General features: G+C 45.1%; 2 protein-coding genes and 2 long non-coding RNA genes across 6 annotated transcripts in view; 1 reads left to right on the plus strand and 3 right to left on the minus strand.

Annotated features, from left to right (window-relative positions):
• The window catches only part of LOC139805604 (putative uncharacterized protein MYH16), a 65,138-nt gene that overhangs the window by 13,508 nt on the left and 23,778 nt on the right, over positions 1-27,852 (minus strand). The gene's annotated exons all lie outside the window — the stretch shown is intronic.
• LOC139805808 (ankyrin repeat domain-containing protein 18A-like) lies at positions 1,875-10,334 on the minus strand. The gene is made up of 14 exons (XM_071764649.1): positions 10,117-10,334; positions 9,666-9,720; positions 9,275-9,448; positions 9,056-9,162; positions 8,638-8,775; positions 8,202-8,260; positions 7,578-7,611; positions 7,425-7,491; positions 6,094-6,154; positions 5,551-5,621; positions 4,821-4,962; positions 3,776-3,861; positions 2,763-3,017; positions 1,875-2,102 (listed from the first exon to the last, which is right to left on the minus strand). Exons 1-14 carry the CDS (start codon positions 10,332-10,334, stop codon positions 1,890-1,892), a joined length of 1,680 nt encoding a protein of 559 aa, XP_071620750.1. The 3' UTR covers positions 1,875-1,889.
• LOC139805646 (uncharacterized) lies at positions 12,284-15,211 on the minus strand. Of its 2 annotated transcripts, XR_011729943.1 has the most exons (4): positions 15,083-15,211; positions 13,683-13,870; positions 13,264-13,350; positions 12,284-12,884 (listed from the first exon to the last, which is right to left on the minus strand). It is a non-coding gene; the product is annotated as an uncharacterized lncRNA (long non-coding RNA). The 2 variants fall into 2 exon arrangements; XR_011729944.1 differs by lacking the exon at positions 13,264-13,350.
• LOC139805629 (uncharacterized) lies at positions 15,794-27,181 on the plus strand. Of its 2 annotated transcripts, none has more exons than XR_011729917.1 (3): positions 15,794-16,239; positions 25,859-26,034; positions 26,745-27,181. It is a non-coding gene; the product is annotated as an uncharacterized lncRNA (long non-coding RNA). The 2 variants fall into 2 exon arrangements; XR_011729916.1 differs by lacking the exon at positions 15,794-16,239 and adding an exon at positions 25,154-25,425.

The raw sequence follows: 27,852 nt of genomic DNA on the forward strand, positions 1-27,852 counted from the left end.
ACCTTGCCACATACAAACCTCAGACCAAGTAAGGACACCGTGTCCTTCATGTCACAGACATGGACACCACGTTTATCAAACAGTGAGACTCCTCCACACGTCATCCCATCTCTGGGGGGGTGCTGGAGTTGGTTCTGGACTTCTGGGACAAATTCACCTACCTTGGATTTAGCCTCTCCCAGTTCCTTTTCCAAGCCCAGGTTGGCTTCCTCCAGGTTCCTGCAGCGCTTCGTAGCAACTTCCAGCGAAGCTTCTGCCACAGACAGCTTTTTAAGAGCTTCACCAAGCTCCTGCTGCAGCTCTCTGACATTGCCCTGATGAAATGGTTAGATGAGCACAAAAAAGGTTATAAGAACATGAACTATGCCTTTACTTTAACTTATATGATTATACACTTAGACCTGTCTTGGGACTCAGTCCCAAAGGGAGGAAAATTTTGCCTGCCACCAGCAGTCAACAGCTGATCACCTCTAAATTATCACCAGCTGCTTGTGAGGATTTCTGTTTTCTAATATCTAAGAAAGGCTCAAGTATTACTCCTCTTGAACACTACACCAGCATACCCCGAATCATGTATTTTTTTAACAAAACTCAAAGCAATCTCTTGTGATGCAAGAGCCACAGTTTGACTGCAGATATTACTCTGGCGACTGCCCATGTCTGCACATACCCACTACCCAAAAAACTGCCAACATTTCAAATACCTTCAGATCTTCACTTCTACTAGTAAACACCCACAAAACATGTTACTTTTCCACCCTCCAGATCCCTCCCCTGATCCCTTACAGCATGGTTCCAAGCACCAACACTCACCCTCCAACTCTTTAAGGGACTCATGGCACTCTTTGTATCTATTGGTTCCCTCATTCATTGAAAATATGAAATAAAAATTCATCCCCCTCCTGAAGTGACTTCACTGCCCCTCTGGTCAGGAGATGAAGATGATTCCTATTTAGGAACTCTGAGGCCTCTCTACTTTCATTTTTGTAAGAGCACAGCAAGAGCTACTCAAAAACCAGCTGGGAAGAAGCCCTTGCACGAAGGCTGCTTCAGGATGGAAATGGCAGCAGGGCCAAACAAGGGGGAAAAATAAATAAATAGAATATATATATCTATGCAGAATAAGGTACGAAACCATTCAGAACTGGAAACTTGCTGGTGAATGGATTAAATCCGTTTGGTCTTTGCTCACCAGTGGTGTCCCCCAGGGCTAAGTGTTGGGGCCCCTTCTCTTCAATATCTTTACCGATGATCAGGATGAGGACAGGGGGTGCACCCTCAGTAGACTTGCAGGTGACACCCAGTTGGGTGGGAGTGTTGATCTGCTTGAGGGTAGGAAGGCCCTGCAGAGGGACCTGGACAGGCTGGAGCCACGGGCCAAGGTCAACTCTAGGAGGTTCAGCAAGGCCAAGGTCCAGGAAAAATATTTTCACCTAAAGGGTTGTCAGGCACTGGAAGCGGCTGCCCAGGGAAGGGGTTGAGTCACCGGCACTCAAGGTACTCCACATCCCTGAACATGTGGAGATGTGGTGCTGAGGGGCATGATGCAGTGGTGGTCTTGGCAGTGCTGGGTTAACACCTGGACTTGATGCCTAAAGGTCTTTTCCAACCAAAAAGATTCTGTCATCCTCTGTTACCAGAGGGAGGGGGGGGTGAGGGGAAGCACCGTGAGCATAAAGAAGCCCAAGTGCAGCAGTCCAGAATTTCTACTGCCCTTCAGAAATCAGACAAACTGCTGGGCCAAACCACATGCAATGAGCAACAGACACGTCAGTCTCTTTTGCAGAGCACCTTGCCACATACAAACCTCAGACCAAGTAAGGACACCGTGTCCTTCATGTCACAGACATGGACACCACGTTTATCAAACAGTGAGACTCCTCCACACGTCATCCCATCTCTGGGATGTGCTGGAGTTGGTTCTGGACTTCTGGGACAAATTCACCTACCTTGGATTTAGCCTCTCCCAGTTCCTTTTCCAAGCCCAGGTTGGCTTCCTCCAGGTTCCTGCAGCGCTTCGTAGCAACTTCCAGCGAAGCTTCTGCCACAGACAGCTTTTTAAGAGCTTCACCAAGCTCCTGCTGCAGCTCTCTGACATTGCCCTGATGAAATGGTTAGATGAGCACAAAAAAGGTTATAAGAACATGAACTATGCCTTTACTTTAACTTATATGATTATACACTTAGACCTGTCTTGGGACTCAATCCCAAAGGGAGGAAAATTTTGCCTGCCACCAGCAGTCAACAGCTGAGCACCTCTAAATTATCACCAGCTGCTTCATGAAAAATGAAGAATAAGGTGGTTATCTGACACATGCAATTATTCCTCTCTCTCAAACACTCTGGGGTTGAGAGGAACAAAGAAATGCAATTTTAAGGCACTGTTCTCATCACTGAGGCAGACAAACAGCACACCAGTGTCTCAACAGGACTAGTTCCTTTTTTCCAGAAAGTAAAGTTCAATAAATTGGGTATGGCAACTTTTAAACCTTTACTCTGCCTGGGACTGGTAGAATTTGCAGAACGACAGTTTAACTGACATCCTAACAAGTCTTCTGACCAGATCATTAGCCTTAACACAGACACAAAGAACAAATTTAAATATTGCTACTCATCACAAAATACACTTTAGAAAGCTTAGGTCAGTGGCTGAAATTGACCTTTTGAGCAAGAGGCAGGTCTCTCAGAAGGGGGCCCAAAACACAAACAGAAATTTACACCAATGAAGTTGCCTTCAACACTGCAAACAGTTTATACTTTACCTCACTTTTTACTTTGTCAGCCTCATATTTATAGATTTGTTCTCTTAAATCAGTGCAATCGGCCTTTAATTCCTTGTTCATCTCTTCCAGCATGTACACTTGTTTCTCAGCAGCAGCACTGAGTTTGTGGAAAATGTCATTAAACCATTCCTGGGAAACAGTCACTGCCCTTCCTTGGATGAGCTGCTGCTCCTGCATGTCTTCCAGCAGCTGATGGAATAAATGCCTTTCACTCTGGAACTCGGCCAATGCCTCCTGCATGGACAGAGTCATAGCACAGAACCACAGAAGCATTAAGGCTGGAAAAGACCTCTGGATCCTCCAGTCCAACTGGGAAACCAACACCACCATGCCCACTAAACCATGTCCCAAAAGTGGAAATAATGTCCTCCACTCTCCCCTGAGGTGTTACACAGCACTCCAGACCCCTCTGCCCAGCCCTGCCCCAGCTGCCCAACACCAACAGGATGCCTGCCCTATTCCCCTCATGAATGCCCTCAGAAAAAATCTTTTTCAAATACTTCCTCACATGGCCAAACACACACACGTTTTGCAGAGGCAGGGAAAGCTTCAAAGGTCACCAAAATTCAAGGTTTCTTGCATGAGCTTTCTCTCACAAAGAGGAAGACCACGCATGTTTAATCACACACATCTGCCTGTTACAGACAAATCTCCTTCTTCCCTTCAATATGCATTTTGCATGGGGAAGAAATGCATTTGACTGCATTCTTTGTCTGCACGGCACAGCAGGAACAACACCAGCTGGAAACAGAAAAAACCAGCTGGAAACAAAGCAGCAGAACAGCAAATATCCTGCATCTGGCAAGGATTTTTCCTCATCCTAAGAGGACTGTACCAACTTCAGACAGTAACACAACCTTCCTCTGCAGGACTCTGCCATCACCATTAGTCACTTTCTGGTTACTTTTCTTTACCTTAATGTATAATCCAATTCACTCTATAATGCCACTTATCAGTCCAGACTCTAATTCAAAATATTTGCCTTCACATACCTGCACCCCAGAGCTGTCAGTGGCTTCCTTTAGGCTTCTTTTTTTTGCTGGTGATGACACATGGCAAGTAGATCCTGAGTGCTCACCTACAGTGAAAACAACAGATTTTTACAACCAGCATGACTTAATGCTACTTATTTACTCCTAGCGTGCATCTTGATTAATGCTGAGAACAATCTTTACAGAAAACATCACATCCCCTCACATTTGAGAGCTGCTAGAGAGAAAATGATCAGAATAGAGTTTTTAATGTGCTAAATATGTGTTAAATATTTTCTTTGGTGGCATTTAACTTTCTTATGTAAAAAAGAAAGTTTATGAATATCAGTATGGCCACAAATAATTCACTCCAGTGTCTTCAAGGTGCAGGATCTCTCTCTCTCTCTCAGATAAACTGTGGTCCATGCAGTAACGAGCAAGATGCTTCCAGCAATGCAAAGGGGGCCTCCTCCTCCTGCTCTGAGGCCTGAGCTGAGGAACAAAAGTGCTCCCCTCTGACCCAGCTGGCAAGGCTTTCCAGCACACACACACACACACACGGGTGGCACTGCAGACACCTCCTACGTCTTAAAACCAGAGCAGCTGGGGCACTGGAACAGAAGGGCTCTCCCTCAGCTCCACTCAAAGCTTTCCCCGGCTTCAGCCAAGAGCAAGCACAGCTTTTCAATCCAACAGCACCCGCCAGGAAGGGGAATGCTACTGGCACACCCAAGACACTCCAGTCCTCCTTCTCCTCTTCATCTGCACATTTTGGTCAGATTGCTTCAGGGAGAACACAGCAACAGAAGCAAGAAGGGCACCTGCTGCATAGAGCACCATCTGCAATCCAACTTCATATGCACCATATGCAACTCCAACACCACAACTTCAGGTCTCAGAGAAGGAACATACAAAAGCTGCTTTCCTACTCTAACAAGTGGCCACCAGGCTTTACAGGCCAGGATAAAATTTGCAACCTCAGAAGTCAACCACTGTTTTAGTTCATTTACTCTAGGTGGATCTATATTCATAGAGGAAGTATCTGGATCTAGATCATTTCTCTCACCAGGGTTTTTACTGCAAGTTGTGTTGGGCTCATCAGGGCTACCATTAAGTAAGTACTTTTTTATACATCCAGCAATGGCATGCTCTAGCTCTACAGCAACCTCTTTCTTCTCTTCTTTTCCATGTTGTTCAGGTGCTTTTTCCTGAAAGAGATGAAACAAAAAAGCTGGGAAGAGCAGAAACAAGCATCTGCTTCGCCACCCACTGACAGCTTGAAGAACATTTTTTGTGGAAGAGAAAAGGGAAACTTTGCTTTCTTTTACAAGGCCTTCTGTGTTTCCAGGGAAATCCTTAGCAGAATTCTGAGGTCCTGAGTCTCAGCCCTCCTTCTGAACAGCCCCTGAGAAGCACTTCCCCAATTCAGCCCAGCTTCATTTCAGTTTCACCGGTCCCAAACCCATCATTCCTTTCTTCTTTCCCCCTGCTTTGCTCCAAGAAAATCACTGGCTTCCTGCTCCAATCTGAAACAGCTCAGAAAGCAAACTCAAGGTACAGCTGCCATGAGGCCCAAGTCCTTCTCCTGAGCAGACTTCATCCCACCCCTACCTGAGCAGCTGCCTGCAGAAGAACAATGTCCAAGGGCCCCTGACAGACATGGGACACAAGCAGGAAAGCAGGAAACCAGCAATGGTCAGGCCCAGGTCAGAAGCAAGTTTTCAGGTGCATCTGGATCTTCCTCCTACCCTCCCCAGCACCACCGTGGCAACCTCCCTGTCCTTCGCACAAAGTACCTCAGAATCCCAGGGAGAAGCCCAGAGAAAATCCTCAGCTTCCTCCACTTCTTCCACGGGTGGCAGGGAACCTACACACCAGGGAGGAAAGGAGACACTCAGTGGTTTTATTTCACTCTGCCACTCCACTGTTCTATGTTGGAGGCTTTTCTTTAGTAACTTTTGATTCTAGAACCATGGCTATCATCTAAAAGCACAAGGAATAAAAAAAAAAAAAATCTATGTGAACAAAAGGAGTTATTTATTTAATTGCAATTGGCAAATTTCCAGACTAACACACTTCAGAGGAGTCACCTAGCAATGTCTGGAAAAGGAGGTAGGGAAGGGATGGGCAGGGCAGAGGAAGGGCTTGGCCAGGGACAAAGGCTTAGCAGGGGATTCATAGCTTAATGTTAAGGCTTATTTGGTTCTGAAATTACAAAGTGCCGTGTCTTCAAAAGTTAATTTTCTTGCCTACTAGAGAAGAAAAAAAATACAAAACTCTACTTAGCAAGCCTACTTTTACAGATCAGTCTATCGTGCAATCTTTCCCAGATAGCTTACTGGTTTTCCTGCCCTGCTGGAAAGCCTTCATGCACCGTGTCACCTTTGGCTCCTGCTGCTTCTGTAAAGAAAGATGTATTTCTGCAAAACTTTTTTTTTCAATAGAAACAAGCTCAAAGAACTGTTTACATCCCTAGACTTGATGCCTAAATTAGCCCCTGCAAGTACACTAACCAAAATACCCCTCAATTTTACTATCATGCCAGAAAAATGCATCACTTCCATTTACATCAAGGCAAGAAAATTGAATCATGTTAAAACTAAACATGCTGGCATCTCCAACTGCCACACTCCTGCTCCTCACCCCTCCAGAACCCCACTGCAACACAACAGATGCTCCCGACATCACTGCACAAGGTGCTCATTCTTCAGCACACCAGTAAGAACAGCAGGCACCAGAGCTTGGAGCTGACAAAGAGAACACTGCCTGAGCATTCCAAAAAAGAGGGAAAATGTGCAGTGTGAGATGACACACAAGCACAGAATGCCATCTCATAGAAAAGAACCTGTTTGAGTAACTCAGCCATTGAGTGCTGGTGGGGGAACCTGATGGGGAGGAAAGGAGCAGCAGCAGATGGAGGATTTCAGGAGGTCCTCACAAAGAAATGCCCTGTTCCTCTATCTGTTTGGACTGAAACACCAAATTTACAGAAAACAAGAATCACCTCACAGGAGAAGAACAGAACAGATTATAAAAGTAACTGAGAAACTTTTAGGGTCTGCAAGCCTGACCCAAATGAGCCCCAAGAAACGAAACAATGTGGTTTTCATGTCGTTACCTATTGCTCCTTTGTGCCAAACCGTAACTCTGCTGCACGCTCTGCCACGCCTATGGTCTGTTAGGAAAAACTGACAGCAGAAGAAAGGCTGGCAGGCCAGAGACTGCTTCTATCACAGAATGGTACAGCTTGGAAGAGACCTCCAAGATCATCCAGTCCAACCTTTGACCAACACCATCATCTAACTACTAAACCATGTCCTTAAGGACCAGCTCCAAACGCCTTTTCAGTGCCTCCAGGGATGGTGCCTCCACCACTGTCCTGGGCCATTCCAATGCCTGACAGCCCTCTCAGTGAAAAAATGTTTCCTAACACCCATCCTAAACCTCCCCTGGTGCAGCTTCCATCCATTTCCTCTGCTCCCATCCCAGTTCCCTAAGGAGAAGAGGCTGTTTCCCTCCTTACTCCAACCTCCCTTGAGGTACTTGAAGAGAGCTCTAAGGTTCTAAGGAGGAAACAGTGCTGGCTGGAACTGCAGTTGCTTTCAATCCCAGTTACTTGCCTTCAAATAACTCCTTTTCACAGGACAATTTCCCTGGAAATGCACCATACCTTGGGAGTAAAATCCAATTGTTCTGCAGAAGCACTCCAACCATCACCAATCCCCTTTTTCTCAGATCTGCTTAAAAAGCAAAGCAAATTGATGACACCTGTGCCTCCCAGATCACCCCCTCAAGGAAGTGGTAGGTATTTGTAAAGTCTCACCTTTTCAAGCCTCCTTTGGAAAAGTCTTCTACTCCTGCTCAAACACGAAACGACATGGTGAAATTAGATTTGGCATGCTAAAAATTCAACAGTACATATGAACAAGGTACTCCTTGCACACATGAGTACACAGCAGAGGAAAAAGTTTTACTAGTTCACGTAGTATGATGTGTAATATTATGCTAGAGACAATACTAGCTGATGCTCTAGCCAGTTACAGACTATTCTGAAAAGGGAAAGAAAATCAAACAGCATAACCCAGACCAAAAGCTTAACCTCACACTCAGCCTGTTACTGCAGCACAGCAAAGAGACTCTCATGATGCAGGACACGTGCTTCATGGTGCCAGCCAGAGACTGCAGTAATAATGCCAAGAAATGTCCCCTGGACACTATCTGCTGTCCATTTGCCACACAGTTCTGATAAAACACCCTTAAGAACGCAAAGAGAATAAAACCGCCACCGTAGGGTCTGAGAGGTAAAGCACAAGACTAAATTTCATTGCATAAAAATATTAATTTCCTAAGATTCTTTTAGGGTTTCGTGGCCTCGTAAGGACAGACTGGATTTTAAAACCTCAAGAGAAGGAGCTAGATGTTTGATCACAGGACAATTTAATGTCACCTGCACGAGCTGCTTCTGCCTTCTTTGGAGCTGCACTTTCTGACAGCTGCTCACTAAGACTAAAGAAAGAGAGAGAGAGAGAGGAAACAGAGTTGTTAAAAACAACCACTTCCTGGCAGGTAACATTTAGCAGAAGAGTTAACAGCCAGTTTTTATTCATCCTACACACATTCACATGAATTCAGGGACTCCTAAGTACTTCTGAAGGGCAAGACACACAGAATTTTCTGCAGGGCCGGTACACACTTCAGTGTTCCCTGCAGTCACCTTCATCCTATAGATGCACATTCCAAGTTATTAACTCCTGCTTGGTACACTCTTTCAGCCTAGCTTTTAACAAAGCACACCTAACCACATCAGAGAAGGAACAACAAAATTATTCAACAGCCACACTTATAACTGACCACTTCATTGAACCAGAAAGTTAAACATTTACCTGGGATACCCATAAATACAAGCATAATCATCAGCTGTCCGCCCATGAGTATCTTCATGGGAAATGTCAGCACCGTAATGCAGGAGAACTTGGATCAATTTCATCTTCCCAACAGAAGCAGCCATCATGAGTGGGGTTCTGAAAGATCCAGATGTGCTATGAAGTCATCATTTTACACAGACAGTCAGTATTTTCATTCCTGCGTGCTCTCAGCTTGCTCTCCCATTACTTGACAATGAACAAAAGAAAAAGCAGGTTCCATTAAAAGCAACAAGAACATGGGAGAGAGAATCAACACAACTGCATGGTCACACCAAGCTGCCACACGTACAACACTTCAGTGCACATGAGGCTGCTGTGCCTCTCAGCAATCCCACCGAAAGAATACTCAAGGGACCCACGTGGATAAACCCCTTACCTTTGTTGCTGGTCTCGAGCATGCACATCAGCTCCCATTCTCAGGAGAAACTCAGCTGTCTCTACCTGACCTTTGGAGACAGCAAGACTGAGTGGGGTAAAGCCCTCCTGAAAGGACAGACAAATACACCAAGTTAATCATCGAAGTCAAAAATAGTCTTCAACAGAAATATTGCTGCCACTTTCTGAAACAACTTCCTCTAGAAATAGAAACATGTACCTTATTCTTGGCATCAAGGTTGGCATTATGATCAAGCAACAGCTCCACAACTTTAGGACTGCAAGACAGGACTGCCAGGTGGAGGGCGGTGTTGCCAACAACGTCTCTGAGGTTTGGGTCTGCACCACACTTCAGCAGAAAACCAGCACAGGCTTGGTGCCGGAACTGCACTGCCTGAGAACACACAAAAAAAGGGAAGACTTCCAAAAAAAAGGGAAGACTTCCAAAACTCACATTTCACTCCCTCTGCGCACAGAGTCCTGCCAGACACCTCTCCTTTCATGCACACTCAATAAGCCCCTCTGCCAAGAGCAGAACTTCTCTCACTCACCATCATCAGGGGTGTTCTCCCAAAATTGTCAGCAGCATCCAACTGGCAGCGGTGCCTTACTAGAAATGTGACGACCTCTGTGTGGCCGTTTGCAGACGCCAGGTGGAGAGGTGTCCTGAGAATTAAACACGGGAGCTTAACACTGACAGACAAGGAAAGAACCAAAGCTGTGGCACCACCCAGCCCGGGGGACCCTGCTGCTGCTGCTGCTGCTGCTGCTGCAACCCCGCACACATCACCCACAGGGCAGGAGAGACCTGGGGAGGCCTCAGCAGCTGCAAGAGAACCCTGCAGGGAGAGCAGGGCCAAGCAGCAGCCCAGCACCTCCAGGAGCACTGGCGCCCACCCAGCAGCTCCCAGCACTGGAAAGCTCTCGAGTTCCCCCTCCCAGCTGACAGGGTACATCTTGCTTTGCAAGCAATCAGCTCCAAGGGGATCCCACACAAACCCTGCAGGGGGGATGCCCCCTCACGCCACCCGAGGTGTCCCAGCAGCGGCCACAGCCCCTCACCGATTCTGCCTGTCGTGGCAGTCGATGCCCCAAATCTCGATCCACCAGCGCCAGCGCCTCAGCCAGGCCAGGTGGCCACAGGCAGCCGCGCGGTGCACCCTGCCCAGACCTTGCTGCTGAGGCTCAGGGGCGCCGGTGCCGGCAGCAGCAGCAGCGCGGGGCTGCCCAGGAGCGCTGCCAGAGCGGGGAAGCTTCTGCTTCTTGTTGAAAAGCCCCATCCCAGGAGCTCTGCGAGCTGCGGCACGGGCACAGCCCTGCGGGAGCAGTGGGAGGCAGCCGGCCGAGCTGGGGGGCTGTAAAAGGGGGAGTCAGGAGAAGGGAAGAGCAAAGGCAGGGACAGGGGATGTAGGAGAAAGGTGGGGATGAGGCGGGAGCAAGGAGCAAACCAACGGCGAGGAGCAGGAGCAGCCAGAGAGGCAGAGACCAGCACAGCTCAGCACAGGAGCCACAGCCGTAGAGTCACCACCAACGGCACTCGCCAGGGGCAACGGTGGGCGGGGCCGAACCACCTTGGGGGGGGGGAAGGGGGTAGAAGGGGCCGAACCAATTCACGGGGGGGGGGGGCGGGGACGATGACGACGAAGGAAAGGAAAAGGCATCTGAGAAAAGCTGAGAAGCTCTCCCCCATCTGAATGAGACATACAAAGAATTGTTAAGTTCTTCCCCTGAGGAAGAGGCTTCTCCATAACCAACTAAAATGAACAGCTAGAGAGGGTAAAAAATAAGCCTTCTTGTGTGGATGGTGCCCAGCTGGCTGTACTTAGGATTCTCAGAGCTAGGCAGGGACCCTCTTTATTGGTGTGTGGTGGCTTTTGGTATCAAATACTGTGCTGAATGCTGTGAGCTCTTTGTCACCACATCTTTAAATGGCAAACTAGCTTGCTCTGACTCCACAGAGCTCACTGGAAAAGTTCCGCTGCCATTGTACAAGTACAGGGTGTTTCCCTAGACAAGTCTAACCCATAACTAGAGGGAAATGGACATCTAGAATTCTCCTGGCCTACCAGAAATTACAGGCAGGACAACTATCTTTTCCCTAACTCTTGGGAAAATGTTAACACAAATGTTAACTGTCACCATGCTCCATGTGCCACACCCAGCTACACAGAAAATCTTCTTAAACGTTCCCTGCTGCAAACACATCCTCTGCAGGCCCCGGCACCAGCCTGACCTTCCACAGGCAGCCCAGCTTTTGAACAGCCAGCCTGAAATGAGCCACTAATGGCTGTAATTAGCCCCATTGCTGGGCATCAGCCAGGAGAGAATTTAAAAGCAGCAACTTGCCTCAGGCACCGAGTCTCACTGTTACAACTTTGTTATCTCCTGTTTCTGCTCTCAGAACATCAGATGGGATTGTTTTGAATTAACAAAAAAACATGCAAGGAACATTTGCATTCCTCACAATAACTGATCCCACAGCAGGGAATAAAAGCTGCATCAGTCAGTAGGGCTTTGCAAAGAGCACACAAGAACTCATCAGGTATGGGACCATCAGAGGAGTAGGGCTCTTTGGATAAAGAAAAAGGCTTTTCCTTCTTTCCTCTGGCATATGCTTCCCTGGAGGCAGGGTGGGGACGGAAAAACACAAAAGTTAAACACGGCTACATGGAAAAAGTTAAAGACAGGCACACAGAAAAATTTTCCAAGCTTTGGATTTTATCAAAGGAAGTAAGAGATGGAATTCTGCTCACCTCATGTTAGCCTTCTTAAATACAGGTATTTATATTTAACTACTTTTTTTGGTTGCTTTGGCACTCCAGTGCTTCCCCACGGTTTCTCTTGTTCACTTTTTGGTCAGTTCAGTTAGTTCCATACTTCTGCATTAAGATCTGGTATTGCATATTTCCCCATTCTTGTCAGCAGAGCTTCCTTTGTATTGGGATCTTTCACCTCCAGCATGAAACTCCTTGGAATTCCCGTGCTCTTTCTAACTCTGGGATCAGGCTCGACAGTTTGGCCCTGTTAAGGGAAGAAATGCAGACACATCTCATCTGAACCTCACACTTTAAATGACATCTCAATTATTACTATTTTAACCAGCAAAAGCCTTTAATCCCTTCCTTTTCCTAACCCAAGGCTTGCTCCAATCAAATCCTTTTTCCTTTAAATACCATAGCCAGGATGTTCCAAAGGCTTGAGCAGTGTTTGGAACTCAACAGACAAAGAATGGCTTAACTTCAGGTTTATTCAGGGAGAAATATCCCCTTAGCTCACCATCCACTTGGAGAAGAGACACAAATACACTTCTCCTCCAAAGCACAATTCAGAGGGAGAGACTGAACGTGCCAGCAGTTCCACAGCACAACACAGCACGACAACAGTTCCAGAAGGTCACATCTGCTCATATGCCACACAAACACACTCCTAGAAACCATCAGGTACACCGACACAGCTTACACACTCTGTGTTCAAACCAACAGACTGTGCCCTCCACTGCACCTACGCTGCCATTTATGGCACCCTCCAGCATTCCAAAACTGGATCCAGAACCAGAGTGACCAGAGAGCAAAAAATAGTCATGCAGTTGTCCCTGTTCCACAAACACTCCTCATTTAACTGTTGCAGACCCACTGAAATGTCCATAACTTACAGCCAACTGAATTACTCTGCCAACATTGGGTTTCTAACATAAAATTAACAAAATGTCTCCGAAATGGTGAACAGCTTCTGAAGGGCTTCCTTGTGTCTTGAAGCTGAGTAATACTGCAGGATTACACTGACGCTGATCAGGTACTCCCCTCCTGTCTTCCCAGCCTGGGAACAACCCTCTGTAGAATAGTATCCAAATAGAAACATTTTGTAAACTTAAACCAATGACTTCAAATTATTAAAAATCAAAGTTTTGTTCACATCTCTGGTTATCCAGCTACAGATCACAGCATAAGATTTAAAATAACAAAGCAAAGACTCTTGGGGTTTTTTTTAAGTATTTGACAAGAAATTCCATGTACCTCAATAAGCTGGGCCAGAGAAACAAGTGCAGAGGAGTCACTGATCTCTTCACAAAAAAATAATGAAAGGGTTTCTACATACCTGTTTTCAAGAAATAAAACCCCATCTGAATTAGAGCAAATACTATGGATGCGGTTTGGATAAATGCACTGTGGGAACTACCAGGGTCCCTGGGCCAGCTACACTCACGCTCACAGAGAGAGACGTTCATGTGCAGCAAGGAATTCAAACTGATCAGTGACAGCATCACTGATGTCAGATTCAGACTGAGTGGTTTCAGACCTACAGACAAGAAGTTTTCAAGTTGAAACATGACACACCACTCCATGACCAGCAGAGGCTGTATTCTTCACAGAACACAGAGACACACTTGATGAATTTCTACATTCAGATCTCCTAACAGCTTCTCAAGTGCTCAGACCCCACAACTCTGGGTTAATGTAATGCCTCACCCCATTCTAGTGAAGAAAATTCAGTTATACCTAAAATCAGGATGACAAAAAAAAACCATCCCACCCCTTAGTGATTTTTTTGTACTGGAAGGACTACTTTGAAATGCAGAGTTACACATCATATTCCACCCCAGGTGGAGGAATCAACATCTAGAGCATCACCAGTCAGGTATTTCCTTGTGTTCCTTATTTCTATTTTAGCAGCAGCAGGACAGAGTTTGCAAAGCTGTAGAAAAATGCTGCCCCTTTTCCCAGTGTCAGTTCCAAGTGGTGGTATCCTGAAGAAAGGCTGAACCTTTGGGAAATGGAAGCAGCATCCAAACCTGAAGTCACCCAGATCCAAACATGTCCTGCAGGCAGAAGGGAAGAAAAATGACAGAGCTTTTATCCACAAAGGCACTGGGGTCCAATCTTGTGCTAAATGTGTACACTGGGCTGTTGGCATTTTCACGTGCAGACAAACTATTCAACTGAACTGCTTCATCAGACAAAGCCCAAAGATCAAATGCAGAACTGCAGAATACCAACTTGGGGAGAAACAATTCTTTAACTGATAGCAATCTATTGAAGACATTTATGTACTCAGAGGGGCCCAAACAATTTCACCTCAGTTATACAGTTTCAGGAAGAAATGCCCAGGCATTTACAGACACACAAAGGAATTGTTTGGCTGTATAGAGATGTCCTCAAAATGTCTGGGATATGTTGGTTTGAGTCAAAAGTAAGAAACAGTACCAAGTATAACAGTAACAGATTCTCAGTGGGTTTTGGTAACATTTTCAAAAATTAGGAAAAAAAAAAACCAAAAAAACCTGTGCATTACACAGTTTTGCTATGCTGAATCAAATACGTTGTATTTACAACAAAGACTGTGTTTTATTGGAAAATACTTTAAGTTAATGTTTGGGAAATTAATACAAGGGTACATTGTTTGGATGTAAACGCAGGCTGCAATAGAAAGTGTAAAAGACTGTGATTTTACATACAGCTTTTGATGTATGTAAACAAACCAAGAGTCCCTAATCAAACCCTAAAAATGAAAACAAGCTTTCATCTTTGAAAAGAAAGCCCAGGGTGCTGGGGCCTGGCCCAGATGCTCATCACTGCTCTTCTGGGGCTCTGCCCAGCTCTTCATCCCTCCCTCTCTCTCGTTTGCCCATCATAAGTTTGGGCTTTCACTGGCTGTCTCCCTCTCAGCACTTCCCAATTCCTCCCTGCCTCTTCTCAGAGCCATTGCTGTTTCTCTCTCTCTCTCTCTCTCTGTCTCCACATCTTTCTCTCCCTCTCCTCTCCTGGCCTTATTGTCCCTCTCTCTCCTGCAGCCTCTCCCCTTTCCTGCCTCTCCCTCCCCTCTCCCTTCCTCTCCCCTCGCCCTTTCCCCTCTCTCCTGCTCCCTCTCCCACCCCTCTGTCACTCCCCTCTCCTGGGGCCTTTTTTGCCTCTCTCAGGCCCCTCACCCGCTCTCTCTCCATCCCCCCTCTCTCCTCCTTTCCGCCCTTCTCCTCTCTCTCCCTCCCCCCCCTCTTTGCCCCCTTCCCCTCCATCTCTTTCCCGCTCCTCACCACTCTTTTTCCTGCCTTCTCTCCCTGCCCAGATCCCCTTCCTCCTGCTCCCCCTCCCAGCTGGGCCGGGGCCGGGGCAGCCCCGGGGCCGGGCGGGCTCAGGCAGCAGGAGAGGAGGAGCGCCCCGGGGCATGCTGGGAGCTGTAGTCCCGGGGCATGCTGGGAGCTGTAGTCCCGGGGCATGCTGGGAGCTGTAGTCCCGGGGCATGCAGGGGGCTGCCTGGCGGCCATCTTGGTTCCCGGGCCATGCTGGCAGCTGCCGCTTCCCCCCACTCCCCAGCCCGCAGCCGGGGAAAAACTCCGGGAGGGCGGCGGGGATGAGCCAGCAGCTCCCAAAAGCCCTCAAACTGAAGGAGGAAGCATGCAGAGGGGGGATGCAAGGGCAGGTACCCTGGGAGGAGTAGAGAGGTGGCTGGAGCAGCTGGGGAGCACGGCAGGAGAGCCACATCCATCCCAGGTAGAATCGAATCTAAAGCAGGGCCTGGGACAACCAAGGAGCCCCCACGGGGGGAGAAGAAGAGGTCTGTGATCATCTAAAGAACCTGCAGGTCCACAAGTTTATGGCACCTCACAGGGCCCACGCACGGGTCCTGAGGAGCTGGCAGACGCAGTTGCTGAGCCTCTGTCTGTCCTATTGGAGAGGTGATGGTGGTCTGGTGAGGTTCCCACTGACTGGAAAAAAGTGACATAGTTGGAGTGGAAGAGCTAAAGTTTGAGTTGGAGAAGTAAAGAAGGAGGGTCTGAGACCCTGAGGGATCTGAGAGGGGTCACTATTCCCTCCCATCTCCTGCCCACACCCTATAGAAAGTCAGGCAGCCCAGCAGCCCATCCCCCTTTCCTCCTGCTCCTTGCTGGGCTGCTGTTCCCCTCTGCTCCTTTCCCACCAGCTGCCACCTGCTCCTCAGAATCCACATCCATCTGGTGCTGGGAAGAGCCGTGGAGCTCCCTCTTGAGTCGGCCCTGCCACAGGGAGCCCTCAGGCACCCATTCCTGCCAGCATGGAGATGGGGTTGTGTGTCAGCTCAGGGAGCTGTTCCCAGGGGGGAGGAGATCAGCCCTGGCTGAGCCTTCCTGCAGTCCCTGGCTCTGAGGAGGAGTGGAGTGTCGCGGGAAGAAGCGGGGTTGCTGCCTGTCATTGTGGAGCAGGAGTTTTAGAGGTAAGAATACCTGTGGTGGTTGGTTGGTGGTTGGAGGTGGAGTGTGCTGGACTATTTTTTCCCTCCTCTGTCGCTATTTTCACAAGGAAAAGGCAGCCAGTAGCTTTGCCACGCACGCCTGGGGTGTTTCAGGTGTCCCAACATCCTGTAATTCTGAGAGGAAAATCTGCAGTAGGATAAGGTGCTCACTTTCTGGCCCCAGTGCCTGTGATAGAATATATGCTGGAATGTGTTCCGGATTTATTTTGGCCATGAATAGGGAAAAGACAACTGTGTTCTTGTTGAAATTATATGTAAAAATGTATTAAAAGATATGTCCTTGTTTCTATGTAAAACGTGGTTAAAGTGTCTTTTAAATTTTAGAGAGTTTTGAAGTGTTAAGAAACTTTTAGCATGTGAGAGAAGATGCCTGAGGAAGACAGGAGAGCTTCAACCTAGCAACAAGTCACGCATGCGCAGAGAACTTCGGAGAAAACTCGAGAAGGACAAGGAAGACAGAGTATATAAGGCAAAGGGGTGGACTTTGGTGGGGTGGACAGGAGGAAGAGCGGGACTTCCCTGTCGTCCAGCGCTGGGTATCTTGCCTAATCCTTGTTATATTGTAATTAATAAAAGTCATTAATTCGGTTACATTTGCTTGGAGAGCCTCAAATTTATTTCAATTTGGTGCCGTGACTCGGATGCAACCCCGGACCGGATTCTTGGTCCTACCAGGGAAGGGAGCCCCCGCCTGTTATTTGGCGGCCCTGGTAATCCAACTCCTGTCCCGGTTGCACCGACGAACCTAAATTCAAGGAATTAGGCAAAAGGGGGCCGGTAGACCCTGTAAACTTTGTGCACAAAGATCCGGACGAAGACGCGGGACGCGTGAGTATTTGCGAAGGGGATCCGTCCGGTTTGGGTCAGGTATCCCGGAGGCGCAGTGAGTGGTGTGTGTGTGTGAGAGGGGAACCGGCAGCTCGGATTCCCCAAGCGAGTGCGGACCCTCAGTAGTGCGGTTCTCATTGCCCGCGAGGGCGTGAGCCACGAACAAGGGGAAGCGAGTGATATACTGCTGATTGGAGTCGCCCCGGAAGATGGGACAGAAAAAGAGTAAGCCCCAAAAATCCACAAAAATTCCACCAGTACCTCGGGATAGTCCGTTGGGATTTATGTTAGATAATTGGAAACTTTATCCCAATACAGAAAATAAAGATAGGGCAAAAATGATTTGTTATTGCGTGACAGTGTGGGGAGGGAAGGAGATATTTCAGAATGTCTCTTGGCCCATGTTTGGGTCCTCAGAGGATTGGGTAAAGCAGAAGCTAAATTTATGGGTAAACGGTAAAGCCCCTTTCAGTCAGGAAGAGAGTGATTATGCGAGTGTGTGGCTAACTAGACCAGGCAGTACGGAACCTGCTCTCTTGCTTCCTTTAAATGAGAAAAAGAAAGGGAAGAATAGGGAGGAAGAAGAGGCCTCATTAATTCCTCCCCCATATGTACCCCCTCTGGATAACCCCTCACCCCCTAATGCACTACCCCCCGTAGAAAACCATCCTGAATCTGTTAGTGAGGTACAAGGGCCCATAACCCGGAAACGGGCTCAGAAACAACAGCATAATTTGTACCCACTTAGGGAAATGCCTATTGGAGGTCCAGGTCCAAATCCCGTTATAGGTTTTGTATCAGTTCCTCTAAGTACGGGTGATGTGCGGGAATTTAAGAAAGAAATGGGGAATCTTTTAGAAGACCCCCTGGGAGTAGCAGAGAAATTAGATCAGTTTTTAGGACCCAGCATTTATACGTGGGGAGAGTTACAAGCTATATTGAATATTTTGTTTACCTCCGAAGAACGAAATATGATCAGACGGGCAGGGACGCGAATTTGGGATGCACAACATGTTCAAGGTCCTTTAGCGGATACTAAATGGCCATTACAGGATCCAAATTGGAACCATCAACAACAGGACCATCGGGTTAATATGCAGGACTTAAGGGGAATTATAATACAGGGAATTCGGGAGGCAGTGCCTAGGGGACAAAATATTAATAAGGCGTTCAACGAGAGACAGAGGAAGGATGAAACTCCTACTGAGTGGCTAGAACGCCTGAGGAAAAATTTGCAAATGTATTCTGGGTTAGACCCAGAAAATCAGTTGGGGCAGGCTTTGTTAAAAACACAGTTTGTGGCCAAATCATGGGATGATATCCGAAAGAAATTAGAAAAGATAGAGAACTGGCAAGACAGGGGTTTGGATGAGTTGCTGCGGGAAGCTCAGAAGGTATATGTTAGGAGGGACGAAGAAAATCATCGAAGACAAGTACGGATGATGGTAGCAGCAGTCAGGGAGACAGGGAGGCCCGGGAGGCCCGAAACGTTTTTCAAAACAGAACCGAGGGACCAGAGGAATGAAGGACGAACTCCCCGGATAGAAAGGAGAGAAAGTGTGTGTTTTTATTGTGGGGGTAAGGGGCATTTCCGACGGGAATGCAGGAAAAGATTGAAGGATGAAAGAATCTTTAAGGAAGATTAGGGGGGTCAGGGGCTCTATCTGCTGGGGACACGAAAACATCGAGAGCCCTTGATAAAACTTAAAATAGGTCCTCAGCAAGAGGAAGTTGCATTTTTGGTAGATACTGGAGCAGAACGATCAACTGTTCAGAAATTGCCTGGGGGTTGTAATGTCTCTAAAGAAACTGCCCAAGTGGTAGGGGCTAAAGGGGAGCCCTTTGAGGTTCCAATAGTTAAATATGTTCTGATAGAGGCTAATGGTAAAATTAAAATAGGGAGCTTTCTGTTAGTTCCGGAAGCAGATTTTAATTTATTGGGAAGGGATTTGATTATAGAGCTAGGTATTAATATAGAGATAGTGAATAAAGAAATACAGATAAAGCTTTGTCCTTTAAGGTTGGCAGATGAGGCAAAAATCAATCCGGAAGTATGGTATACCCCCGATAGTATAGGAAAGCTTGATATAATTCCTTTTATGGTTACCATTAAAGAACCTGAGGTGCCAGTAAGAATTAAACAATATCCTATTTCCCCTGAAGGGAGAGCGGGGTTAAAGCCAGAGATAGACAGGTTATTGGATAAAGGACTTTTGGAACCTTGTATGTCCCCTTTTAATACTCCCATTCTGCCCGTAAAGAAGGCGGACGGGTCATATCGGTTGGTCCATGATTTAAGGGAAATAAATAAAAGAACAGTAGCCCGCTTCCCAGTGGTAGCAAATCCCTATACTTTGCTGAGCCGGCTGGGACCTGAGAAGCAGTATTACAGTGTTATAGATCTCAAAGATGCGTTTTGGACATGTCCTTTAGATGAAAGATGTAGAGATTATTTTGCTTTTGAATGGGAGGATCCAGTTACACATAGAAGACAACAATTGAGGTGGACTGTTCTTCCCCAGGGGTTTACAGAATCCCCAAACTTATTTGGTCAAGCTCTAGAGCAAATTTTACAAGAATATCAAACGATGGAGACAGTAGTTCTCATTCAGTATGTAGATGATTTACTTTTGGCTGGGGAAACTGAGGATGAGGTCCGTACTGAAAGTATCAAGTTGTTGAATTTCTTGAGTGCAAAAGGGTTGAAAGTGTCAAAGGCAAAATTACAGTTTGTTGAGGAGGAAGTAAAATATTTGGGGCATTATTTAAAGAAGGGAGAAAAGAAGATAGATCCTGAAAGAGTACAAGGTATTCTTTCTATGCCACCCCCCAGAAGCAAAAGGCAAGTTAGACAGCTTTTAGGTTTAGTCGGATATTGTAGACAATGGATTGAGAATTATAGTGCCAAGGTTAAGTTTTTATATGAAAAATTAGGACAGGATGGACTATTAAAATGGAGTGAAAGTGATGAGAAAAATTTAAGGGGGTTACAACATGATTTGATAAATGCCCCTGTTCTTAACTTACCAGATTTAAAACGACCATTTTATCTGTTTGTAAATACAGAAGCAGGTACTGCTTATGGTGTATTAACCCAAGATTGGGCAGGGAAGAAGAAACCTGTAGGATATTTGTCTAAATTATTAGATCCTGTCAGCAAAGGATGGCCTACTTGTTTACAGGCAATTGTGGCGTGTGCCTTGCTTGTGGAAGAAGCCAATAAAATCACTCTCAATGGGGAACTTAAAGTACTTTCCCCTCATAACATCAGAGGAATTTTGCAACAGAAAGCTGACAAGTGGATTACAGATGCTAGACTCTTAAAATATGAAGGAATTTTGTTAGATTCTCCAAAGTTATCCTTAGAGGTTACGAATTTACAAAATTTAGCAGAATTTTTATATGGAGTACCTGAGGATGTTAGTAAGATGCATGATTGTTTGGTGACCATCGAGGAACAGACAAAGATTAGACCAGATTTAGAGGAAGAGGAATTGGACGAAGGGGATAAATTGTTCGTAGATGGCTCTTCTCGTGTTATAAACGGAAAAAGAGTGTCAGGGTATGCTATTATTGGAGGAGAGGAATTAATAGTTATTGAGTCAGGACCCCTGCACCATTCCTGGTCGGCGCAGGCGTGTGAACTCTATGCTGTATTACGAGCCCTACAGCTTTTGCGTAACAAGATTGGCACTATTTATACTGACTCTAAGTATGCTTATGGAGTAGTCCATACCTTTGGTAAAATATGGGAGGAGAGAGGATTAATAAACTCACAAGGAAAGAATTTAATACATCGAGAATTGATTAAAGATGTCTTACGGGCTTTAAGAGGTCCAGAGAAAATTGCGATTGTACATTTGAAAGGTCATCAAAGGGGGCTGGATTTTAAAAGTAGAGGGAATAATGCAGCAGATCAAGAAGCCAAAAGAGCCGCGTCCCTTCCAGTACAAGTACCAAGGATGAGTCCCAGAGCAAAACCTCTGTCACCTTCAGAGCATACGTGGAAACTTTACAGCTTCACTATTGCAGAGAAACAAAAGATGGAAGCAATGGGACTACGAGAAAATTCCCAAGGGAAATGGACTCTCCCAGACGATAATAGAACTGTTGTGCCAAAATCTGTAGCCATTGAAATTATGAGAAGGATCCATAGTGTAACTCATTGGGGAGCACGGGGACTGGTGGATCAGTTTGCTACTAAATATATGTGTATAGGGGCAGATGATTTGGCAAAACAGGTAGTAAAAGGATGTGCTATCTGTTTACAAGTGAATAGTCGCCACCTTAGACAACCCCCGCAAGGAGGCCGACCGGCAGCACGCAGACCATTCGCAAACATCCAAATTGATTTTACAGAATTACCTAAGGTTGGGAGATACCGGTACCTATTAGTAATGGTAGATCATTTGACCCATTATGTGGAGGCTTTCCCTACAGCAAGAGGTACAGCACGAGTGGTGATTAAAATTCTTTTAGAACAAATTATCCCACGATATGGAGTGGTAGAAACAATTGATTCGGATAGAGGTCCCCACTTTGTATCCAGAATTTTAACTGATCTTACTAAAGCAATGGGAATACAGTGGGATCATCATACTCCTTGGCATCCGCAGAGTTCTGGTAGAGTGGAAAGAATGAATAGAGAGATTAAGAAACAATTAACAAAGCTTATGTTAGAGACTCGTATGTCATGGATACAATGTTTGCCCCTAGCATTACTAAACATTAGAACACAACCTCGTACTGATATGGGAATATCACCGTTTGAAATGCTGTATGGAATGCCCTATAATATGGGAGAACCACAAGATCATCCTATGATTACAGATAGAAATATGAATGTATATTTGACAACATTAATGAAATATAGGGAAGAGTTATGGAAAAGGGGAATTTTAGCCCAGAGACCACCATTAGACCTAAAATTGCATCATGTAAAACCAGGTGATTGGGTTTTGATCAGGGCATGGAAAGAGACAACATTAAGACCACAATGGGAAGGTCCTTACCTTGTGTTGTTAACTACTGAGACTGCAGTTAGAACAGCTGAAAAGGGATGGACACATGCTAGTAGAATCAAAGGACCAGTGGAGGAACCAGGACCAGAGTGGCAGATAGATGGAAATCCGGGAGAATTAAAATTCAAATTACAACGACGAAGGTATAGATGGAAATAAATAACAGAAGGAGGATGAATGCTTGAGCTTTGAAATAAAGAACTATTGCCTGCATGTACTAACCCTATTAACAATTATGGCACTTTGATTTCCTAGAGGACTCCTGAAGAATATCCTTGCTGTCGAGAAGAATTTTCTTTCCTCGTAGCTCGACGCAACCGAGTTGACGAGTAAGACAGAAGGATAATATGTGTGGAGACAAGAACTCTTACAGCGGAAGCAGTGCGTAACCGGTAGGGAGGTAGAGTGCATGGGAATACTTATCTCAAGATCGCCCCTTCTGATTTTATTGTGATTGGCATATAATACGAACCAAAATTTATTTCCCTGTTTCTCTTTCTGCTCACTCTGCTCACTGTGTTCTATTATAGGTATGTTTGCTGTGACTCTGGAGGAGAAAATGCCATTTAAAGAAATATAATTCGGATGTTGAAACATTGTAAAGAATGTGGGCTAGGAACTGGTGATTGAGCAGACTGTGAAATTGTTATTCCAATGTTTGAAACAATGACATTTCGGTTTACCCTGTTATGTTATACTTGTTTTAAACCCCTAACCGCCTTAACCTTACTTTATTTCGTCATGATAGGAGTAGCAAAGGCTGACATACACATGCCTCACCAACCATTTAAGTGGTCCTTGATACGATGGGAAGATCAGAAAGTACTTCAAACAAAGATTACTCCTGGTGGTCCTAGCTTTACTAGTTATCTATGTGATATTGTGCAAACACAGCCTTGCTTGAATTTATTAGGTTTCTATTTTTGTCCCAGCTCAAATCCAGGCAAAGGATATTGCAATTATCCTGGACACTATTATTGTGCTTACTGGGGTTGTGAAACCGTTGCTTCGGATTGGCGGGTGGATAATCCAGATAGATTTTTAAGGGTAGGATGGGGTCCCCATGGCTGTCACCCTCCAGAGCGTTCTGGAGGGAGTATTGTTAAAGGAGGAAGCTGCCAATGGATTTATATTAACGTCACCCAACCAGAAGATTTGGGATGGATAGTGGGAAAGACTTGGGGAGCTAGGTTGTGGGAACCGGGTACCGATAGGGGTGGTCATTTTCTCATAAAAAAGGAATCTGTTTCAAAAGGGCCGGAACTTATAGGCCCTAATCCAGGATTAGGGGACCCTAATCCTGAGGTCAAGGTGGACAATCGCTCACTAAAAACACTGGGAAGGAGATCAGGCATTTCCCAAACAAATAATGAAACGGCAGATGAAATTGATAAGCGTTCCAGCTATGGTTCCCTTTGGAGAATTATGCAAGCCAGCTACAATTTACTAAACAAAACCAATCCTACGTTAGCAAAGGATTGCTGGTTGTGCTACAATATTCGACCTCCTTTTTATGAAGCTCTTGGGGTGACAGCTAAAGGGAAAAGGATAAATGGAACAAATCCAGGAGAATGTCTTTGGAAAATCAATAGGGAAAATATTCAGGGGATAACTCTCTCTCAAGTAACGGGACAGGGACGATGTATCGGCACAGTACCTAAGAACAAGGAGCACCTGTGCAATCATACTACATTGAATCCAGGACATAAGCAACAAGCAGATTGGCTGCTTCCAGCACCTAATACTCGATGGGTATGTCACAGTATAGGACTTACCCCCTGTTTGTCATTAAAAATTTTTAACTATACCCATGATTATTGCATTCAGGTTGCTATTATACCAAAAATCACTTATCATCCAAAGGAATATATTTTGGAAAAGCACATGACCCCAGAACACCATCTTGAGAAAAGAGAGCCAGTTACCGCCCTTACTATAGCAACACTTTTAACTATAGGAGGGGTGGGTGCCGGAACAGGAATTGCCTCATTGATTAATCAACAAAAAGAATTTAGAGCATTGCGAATCTCTGTAGACGAAGATATAGGTAAAATAGAACAAGCGATTGATGGATTGGTAAAATCTGTCAGATCATTATCGGAAGTTGTATTACAGAATCGTAGGGGTCTGGATTTATTACTATTACAACAGGGGGGTCTTTGTGTAGCATTAAAGGAGGAATGTTGCTCCTACGCAGATCACACTGGAGCAGCAATTGACACTATGAGTGAATTGCGAAAGAGATTGGACCAACGCAGGAGGGAAAGGGAGTCACACCAAAGTTGGTATGAAAGCTGGTTTAATCAGTCTCCATGGCTTACCACTCTGTTGTCTACTATTGCAGGACCATTACTTTTGTTATTGTTTACACTTACCTTTGGGCCTTGTATATTTAACAAACTAATTGTTATGGTTAAAAATAGGTTAGAAGCAGCACATCTGATGCTTATTAGAACTAAATATTACCAGGTACCTGATGAGGAACAGGCTGAAGTGATGGAATTAGCTGAAAGAGAGTTGCAAAGATACGATCAAAATAAATCAGGATAAGAGAAAGGGGGGATTGTGATAGAATATATGCTGGAATGTGTTCCTGATTTATTTTGGCCATGAATAGGGAAAAGACAACTGTGTTCTTGTTGAAATTATATGTAAAAATGTATTAAAAGATATGTCCTTGTTTCTATGTAAAACGTGGTTAAAGTGTCTTTTAAATTTTAGAGAGTTTTGAAGTGTTAAGAAACTTTTAGCATGTGAGAGAAGATGCCTGAGGAAGACAGGAGAGCTTCAACCTAGCAACAAGTCACGCATGCGCAGAGAACTTCGGAGAAAACTCGAGAAGGACAAGGAAGACAGAGTATATAAGGCAAAGGGGTGGACTTTGGTGGGGTGGACAGGAGGAAGAGCGGGACTTCCCTGTCGTCCAGCGCTGGGTATCTTGCCTAATCCTTGTTATATTGTAATTAATAAAAGTCATTAATTCGGTTACATTTGCTTGGAGAGCCTCAAATTTATTTCAGTGCCTGTTACAAGGGACCAAAATTCTCACTTTTGTTACTGGAAGAAAGACATTGTTTAATATCAAACCTAGTTTATTCCAAATCTGGTATCCCCACGCAGTCCTGTTTGTAGGCAACTTGGGGGTCTAGTTTCTTTCAGCTGCCTGTTCAGTGCATTTCTGATTCTGATTCAGCTGTGAAAACCACCACCAACAAAAAAATCTCTTCAGTGAATTTACTCTTGATGTATTTCCAGCTCCTATCAAGCAGTGAAGTGAAACGTCTCAGTGGCCCATTTGGTAATTGTTTTGCTTTTTTTGCTGAATGTCAACATTGTCACTGATGCCTGTCCCTCATTTCTATCATTTCTCACAGAAAACGTTGTCTAATAGCTTTTCAGTTGTCCCAGCCCCTCCACTATTGCTTCTTCATGCCCTGTAGTCTGCCAGCTTAAACAGTCTGTGTCTAACGACACAACCTTGGATCCTCTCTGTACCTTCAGCACAGGCTGGGAGGGATCCTGGTGGGCACCAAGTTGATCATGAACCAGCAATGTGTCCTAGGTTCAAACAAGAAATACGGTCTCCTGGGCTGAGAGATACTGGGCTTTCCACTTTAAAATTCCACCCCAATATTCCATCTCTTACTTCTTTTGATAAAATCCAAAGCTTGGAAAATTGTTCCTTGTGCCCATCTTTAACTTTTTTCTTTTTCCTTCCCCACTGCCTACAGGGAACCATATGCCAGAGGAAAGAAGGAAAAGCATTTCTATTTATCCAAAGAGCCATCCTCCTCCTCCTCTGATGATGATGATCCCATACCTGATGAGTTCTTGTGTCCTATTTTCAAAGCCCTACTGACTGACGCAGCTTTTATTCCCTGCTGTGGGAACAGTTATTGTGAGGAATGTAAGTGTTCCTTGCATTTTTGTTTATTCAGAACAATCACATCTGATCTTTTGGGAGCAGAAACAGGAGATAACAAAGTTGCTTTGTTTCCAGTTCTCTTTCATCCTGAAGTCTATCCTGAAGGATGCTTCTTACAGAAAGGGGAAAAGAAGCAGAAAGCTCTTTTCCCTTTTTCTGTGTCTGGTTAAATGCCCTTTGCACACAGAAGGAGGAGTATGAGCAGAGTGTGTAATTGTGCAGGTGCTGACAGTCTTAGATATCAAACTGTTTTGTCCACAGCCCTTTCTCTTCTATCAGACTACTCTGGTGATTTACTGCTGACTCGAAAAAACCAAAACCACCACTATTTGAATATTTAAATAGTTAAATATTTAATCCTTCAGAACTCAGAATGTTTTCCTGATCACTGTTTTATTCCCTTGAGGTTTGTGACTTCAACTCTAATGGACAGTGGGAAAAAGACTAGATAAAAGATCAAGGCACAGCCTAACCCCACCTTCAGATGTTACAACAGTGAAATACCAAGACTGTGTGGTTATTTGGTACATACTAGAAATTTTTTTTTACACTATTGAACATTTTTATCCTCATGCTCTCCACCCAAGATCTTACTCACCCTTTAACCATATGTGTATTTTTTGGAGTGATTAGAACTCCAAAATTTCCCTCCTTTCTTTAAAAACCATTTTGATAATTCTAATTCCACACAGGTATTAGAAGAGCATTACTAGAGTCTGAGGAACATACCTGCCCAGCCTGTTAGCAGAGGTTTCTCCTGGTGCTCCAGTCCAACAAGTGCTTACCCCAGGTAACATGATGGCTTTTACATAAACTGTTTGTGAGAAAAGTCTCTCTGTAAAAAGCTGAAAGGGAAGAGTTTACATCTCCTTACACAAGGCTACATTGAATAAGGCCAAAACAAATGATTGGAAAAGTCAGTGCTGTTGATTTATGACAATTCTAAGTTTTTTCAGTTTAGTCATCTCAAATGGCCAAGCTGCTTTCTCTCAGCTGGAGAGAATGGTGTCTTAGTTTTATCTATTTCTCTATTTCTAGCTCCATGGAGCCCAGCTGGTCAGTGATGTAGAGGGTGTCACCCCCTCCTGTCCTTCCTAAAGAGTTGATATTCCTCCATCCTCAGGCTCCAGTCTGAAGGATTAAATATTTAATTATTTAAATATTCAAATAGTGGTGGTTTTGGTTTTTTCGAGTCAGCAGTAAATCACCAGAGTAGTCTGATAGAAGAGAAAGGGCTGTGGACAAAACAGTTTGATATCTAAGACTGTCAGCACCTGCACAATTACACACTCTGCTCATACTCCTCCTTCTGTGTGCAAAGGGCATTTAACCAGACACAGAAAAAGGGAAAAGAGCTTTCTGCTTCTTTTCCCCTTTCTGTAAGAAGCATCCTTCAGGATAGACTTCAGGATGAAAGAGAACTGGAAACAAAGCAACTTTGTTATCCCCTGTTTCTGCTCCCAAAAGATCAAATGTGATTGTTTTGAAATAAAAACATGCAAGGAACACTTACATTCCTCACAATAACTGTTCCCACAGCAGGGAATAAAAGCTGCGTCAGTCAGTAGGGCTTTGAAAATAGGACACAAGAACTCATCAGGTATGGGATCATCATCATCATCATCAGAGGAGGAGGGCTTTTCCTTCTTTCCTCTGGCATATGCTTCCCTGGAGGCAGGGTGGGGAAGGAAAACCACAAAAGTTAAAGACAGGTACAGGGAAAAATTTTCCAAGCTTTGGATTTCATTAAAGGAAGTAAGAGATGGAATTCTGCTCACCTCATGTAAGCCTTCTTAAATA

This window comes from Heliangelus exortis, chromosome 20 (genome assembly GCF_036169615.1).
Source record: "Heliangelus exortis chromosome 20, bHelExo1.hap1, whole genome shotgun sequence".
NCBI lineage: Eukaryota > Metazoa > Chordata > Aves > Apodiformes > Trochilidae > Heliangelus > Heliangelus exortis.

Bases quoted from the DNA above. Each gene is read 5' to 3' on its own strand.
- LOC139805808 (XM_071764649.1), bottom strand. From the start codon at position 10,334: ATGGGGCTTTTCAACAAGAAGCAGAAGCTTCCCCGCTCTGGCAGCGCT. The intron at 9,449-9,665 runs GTAAGGCACCGC...GTGTGTTCTCAG, and splicing joins CAGAGGTCGTCACATTTCTA to GCAGTGCAGTTCCGGCACCA. The intron at 7,612-8,201 runs GTGACATTAAAT...GTGTTTGAGCAG, and splicing joins GGCAGAAGCAGCTCGTGCAG to GAGTAGAAGACTTTTCCAAA.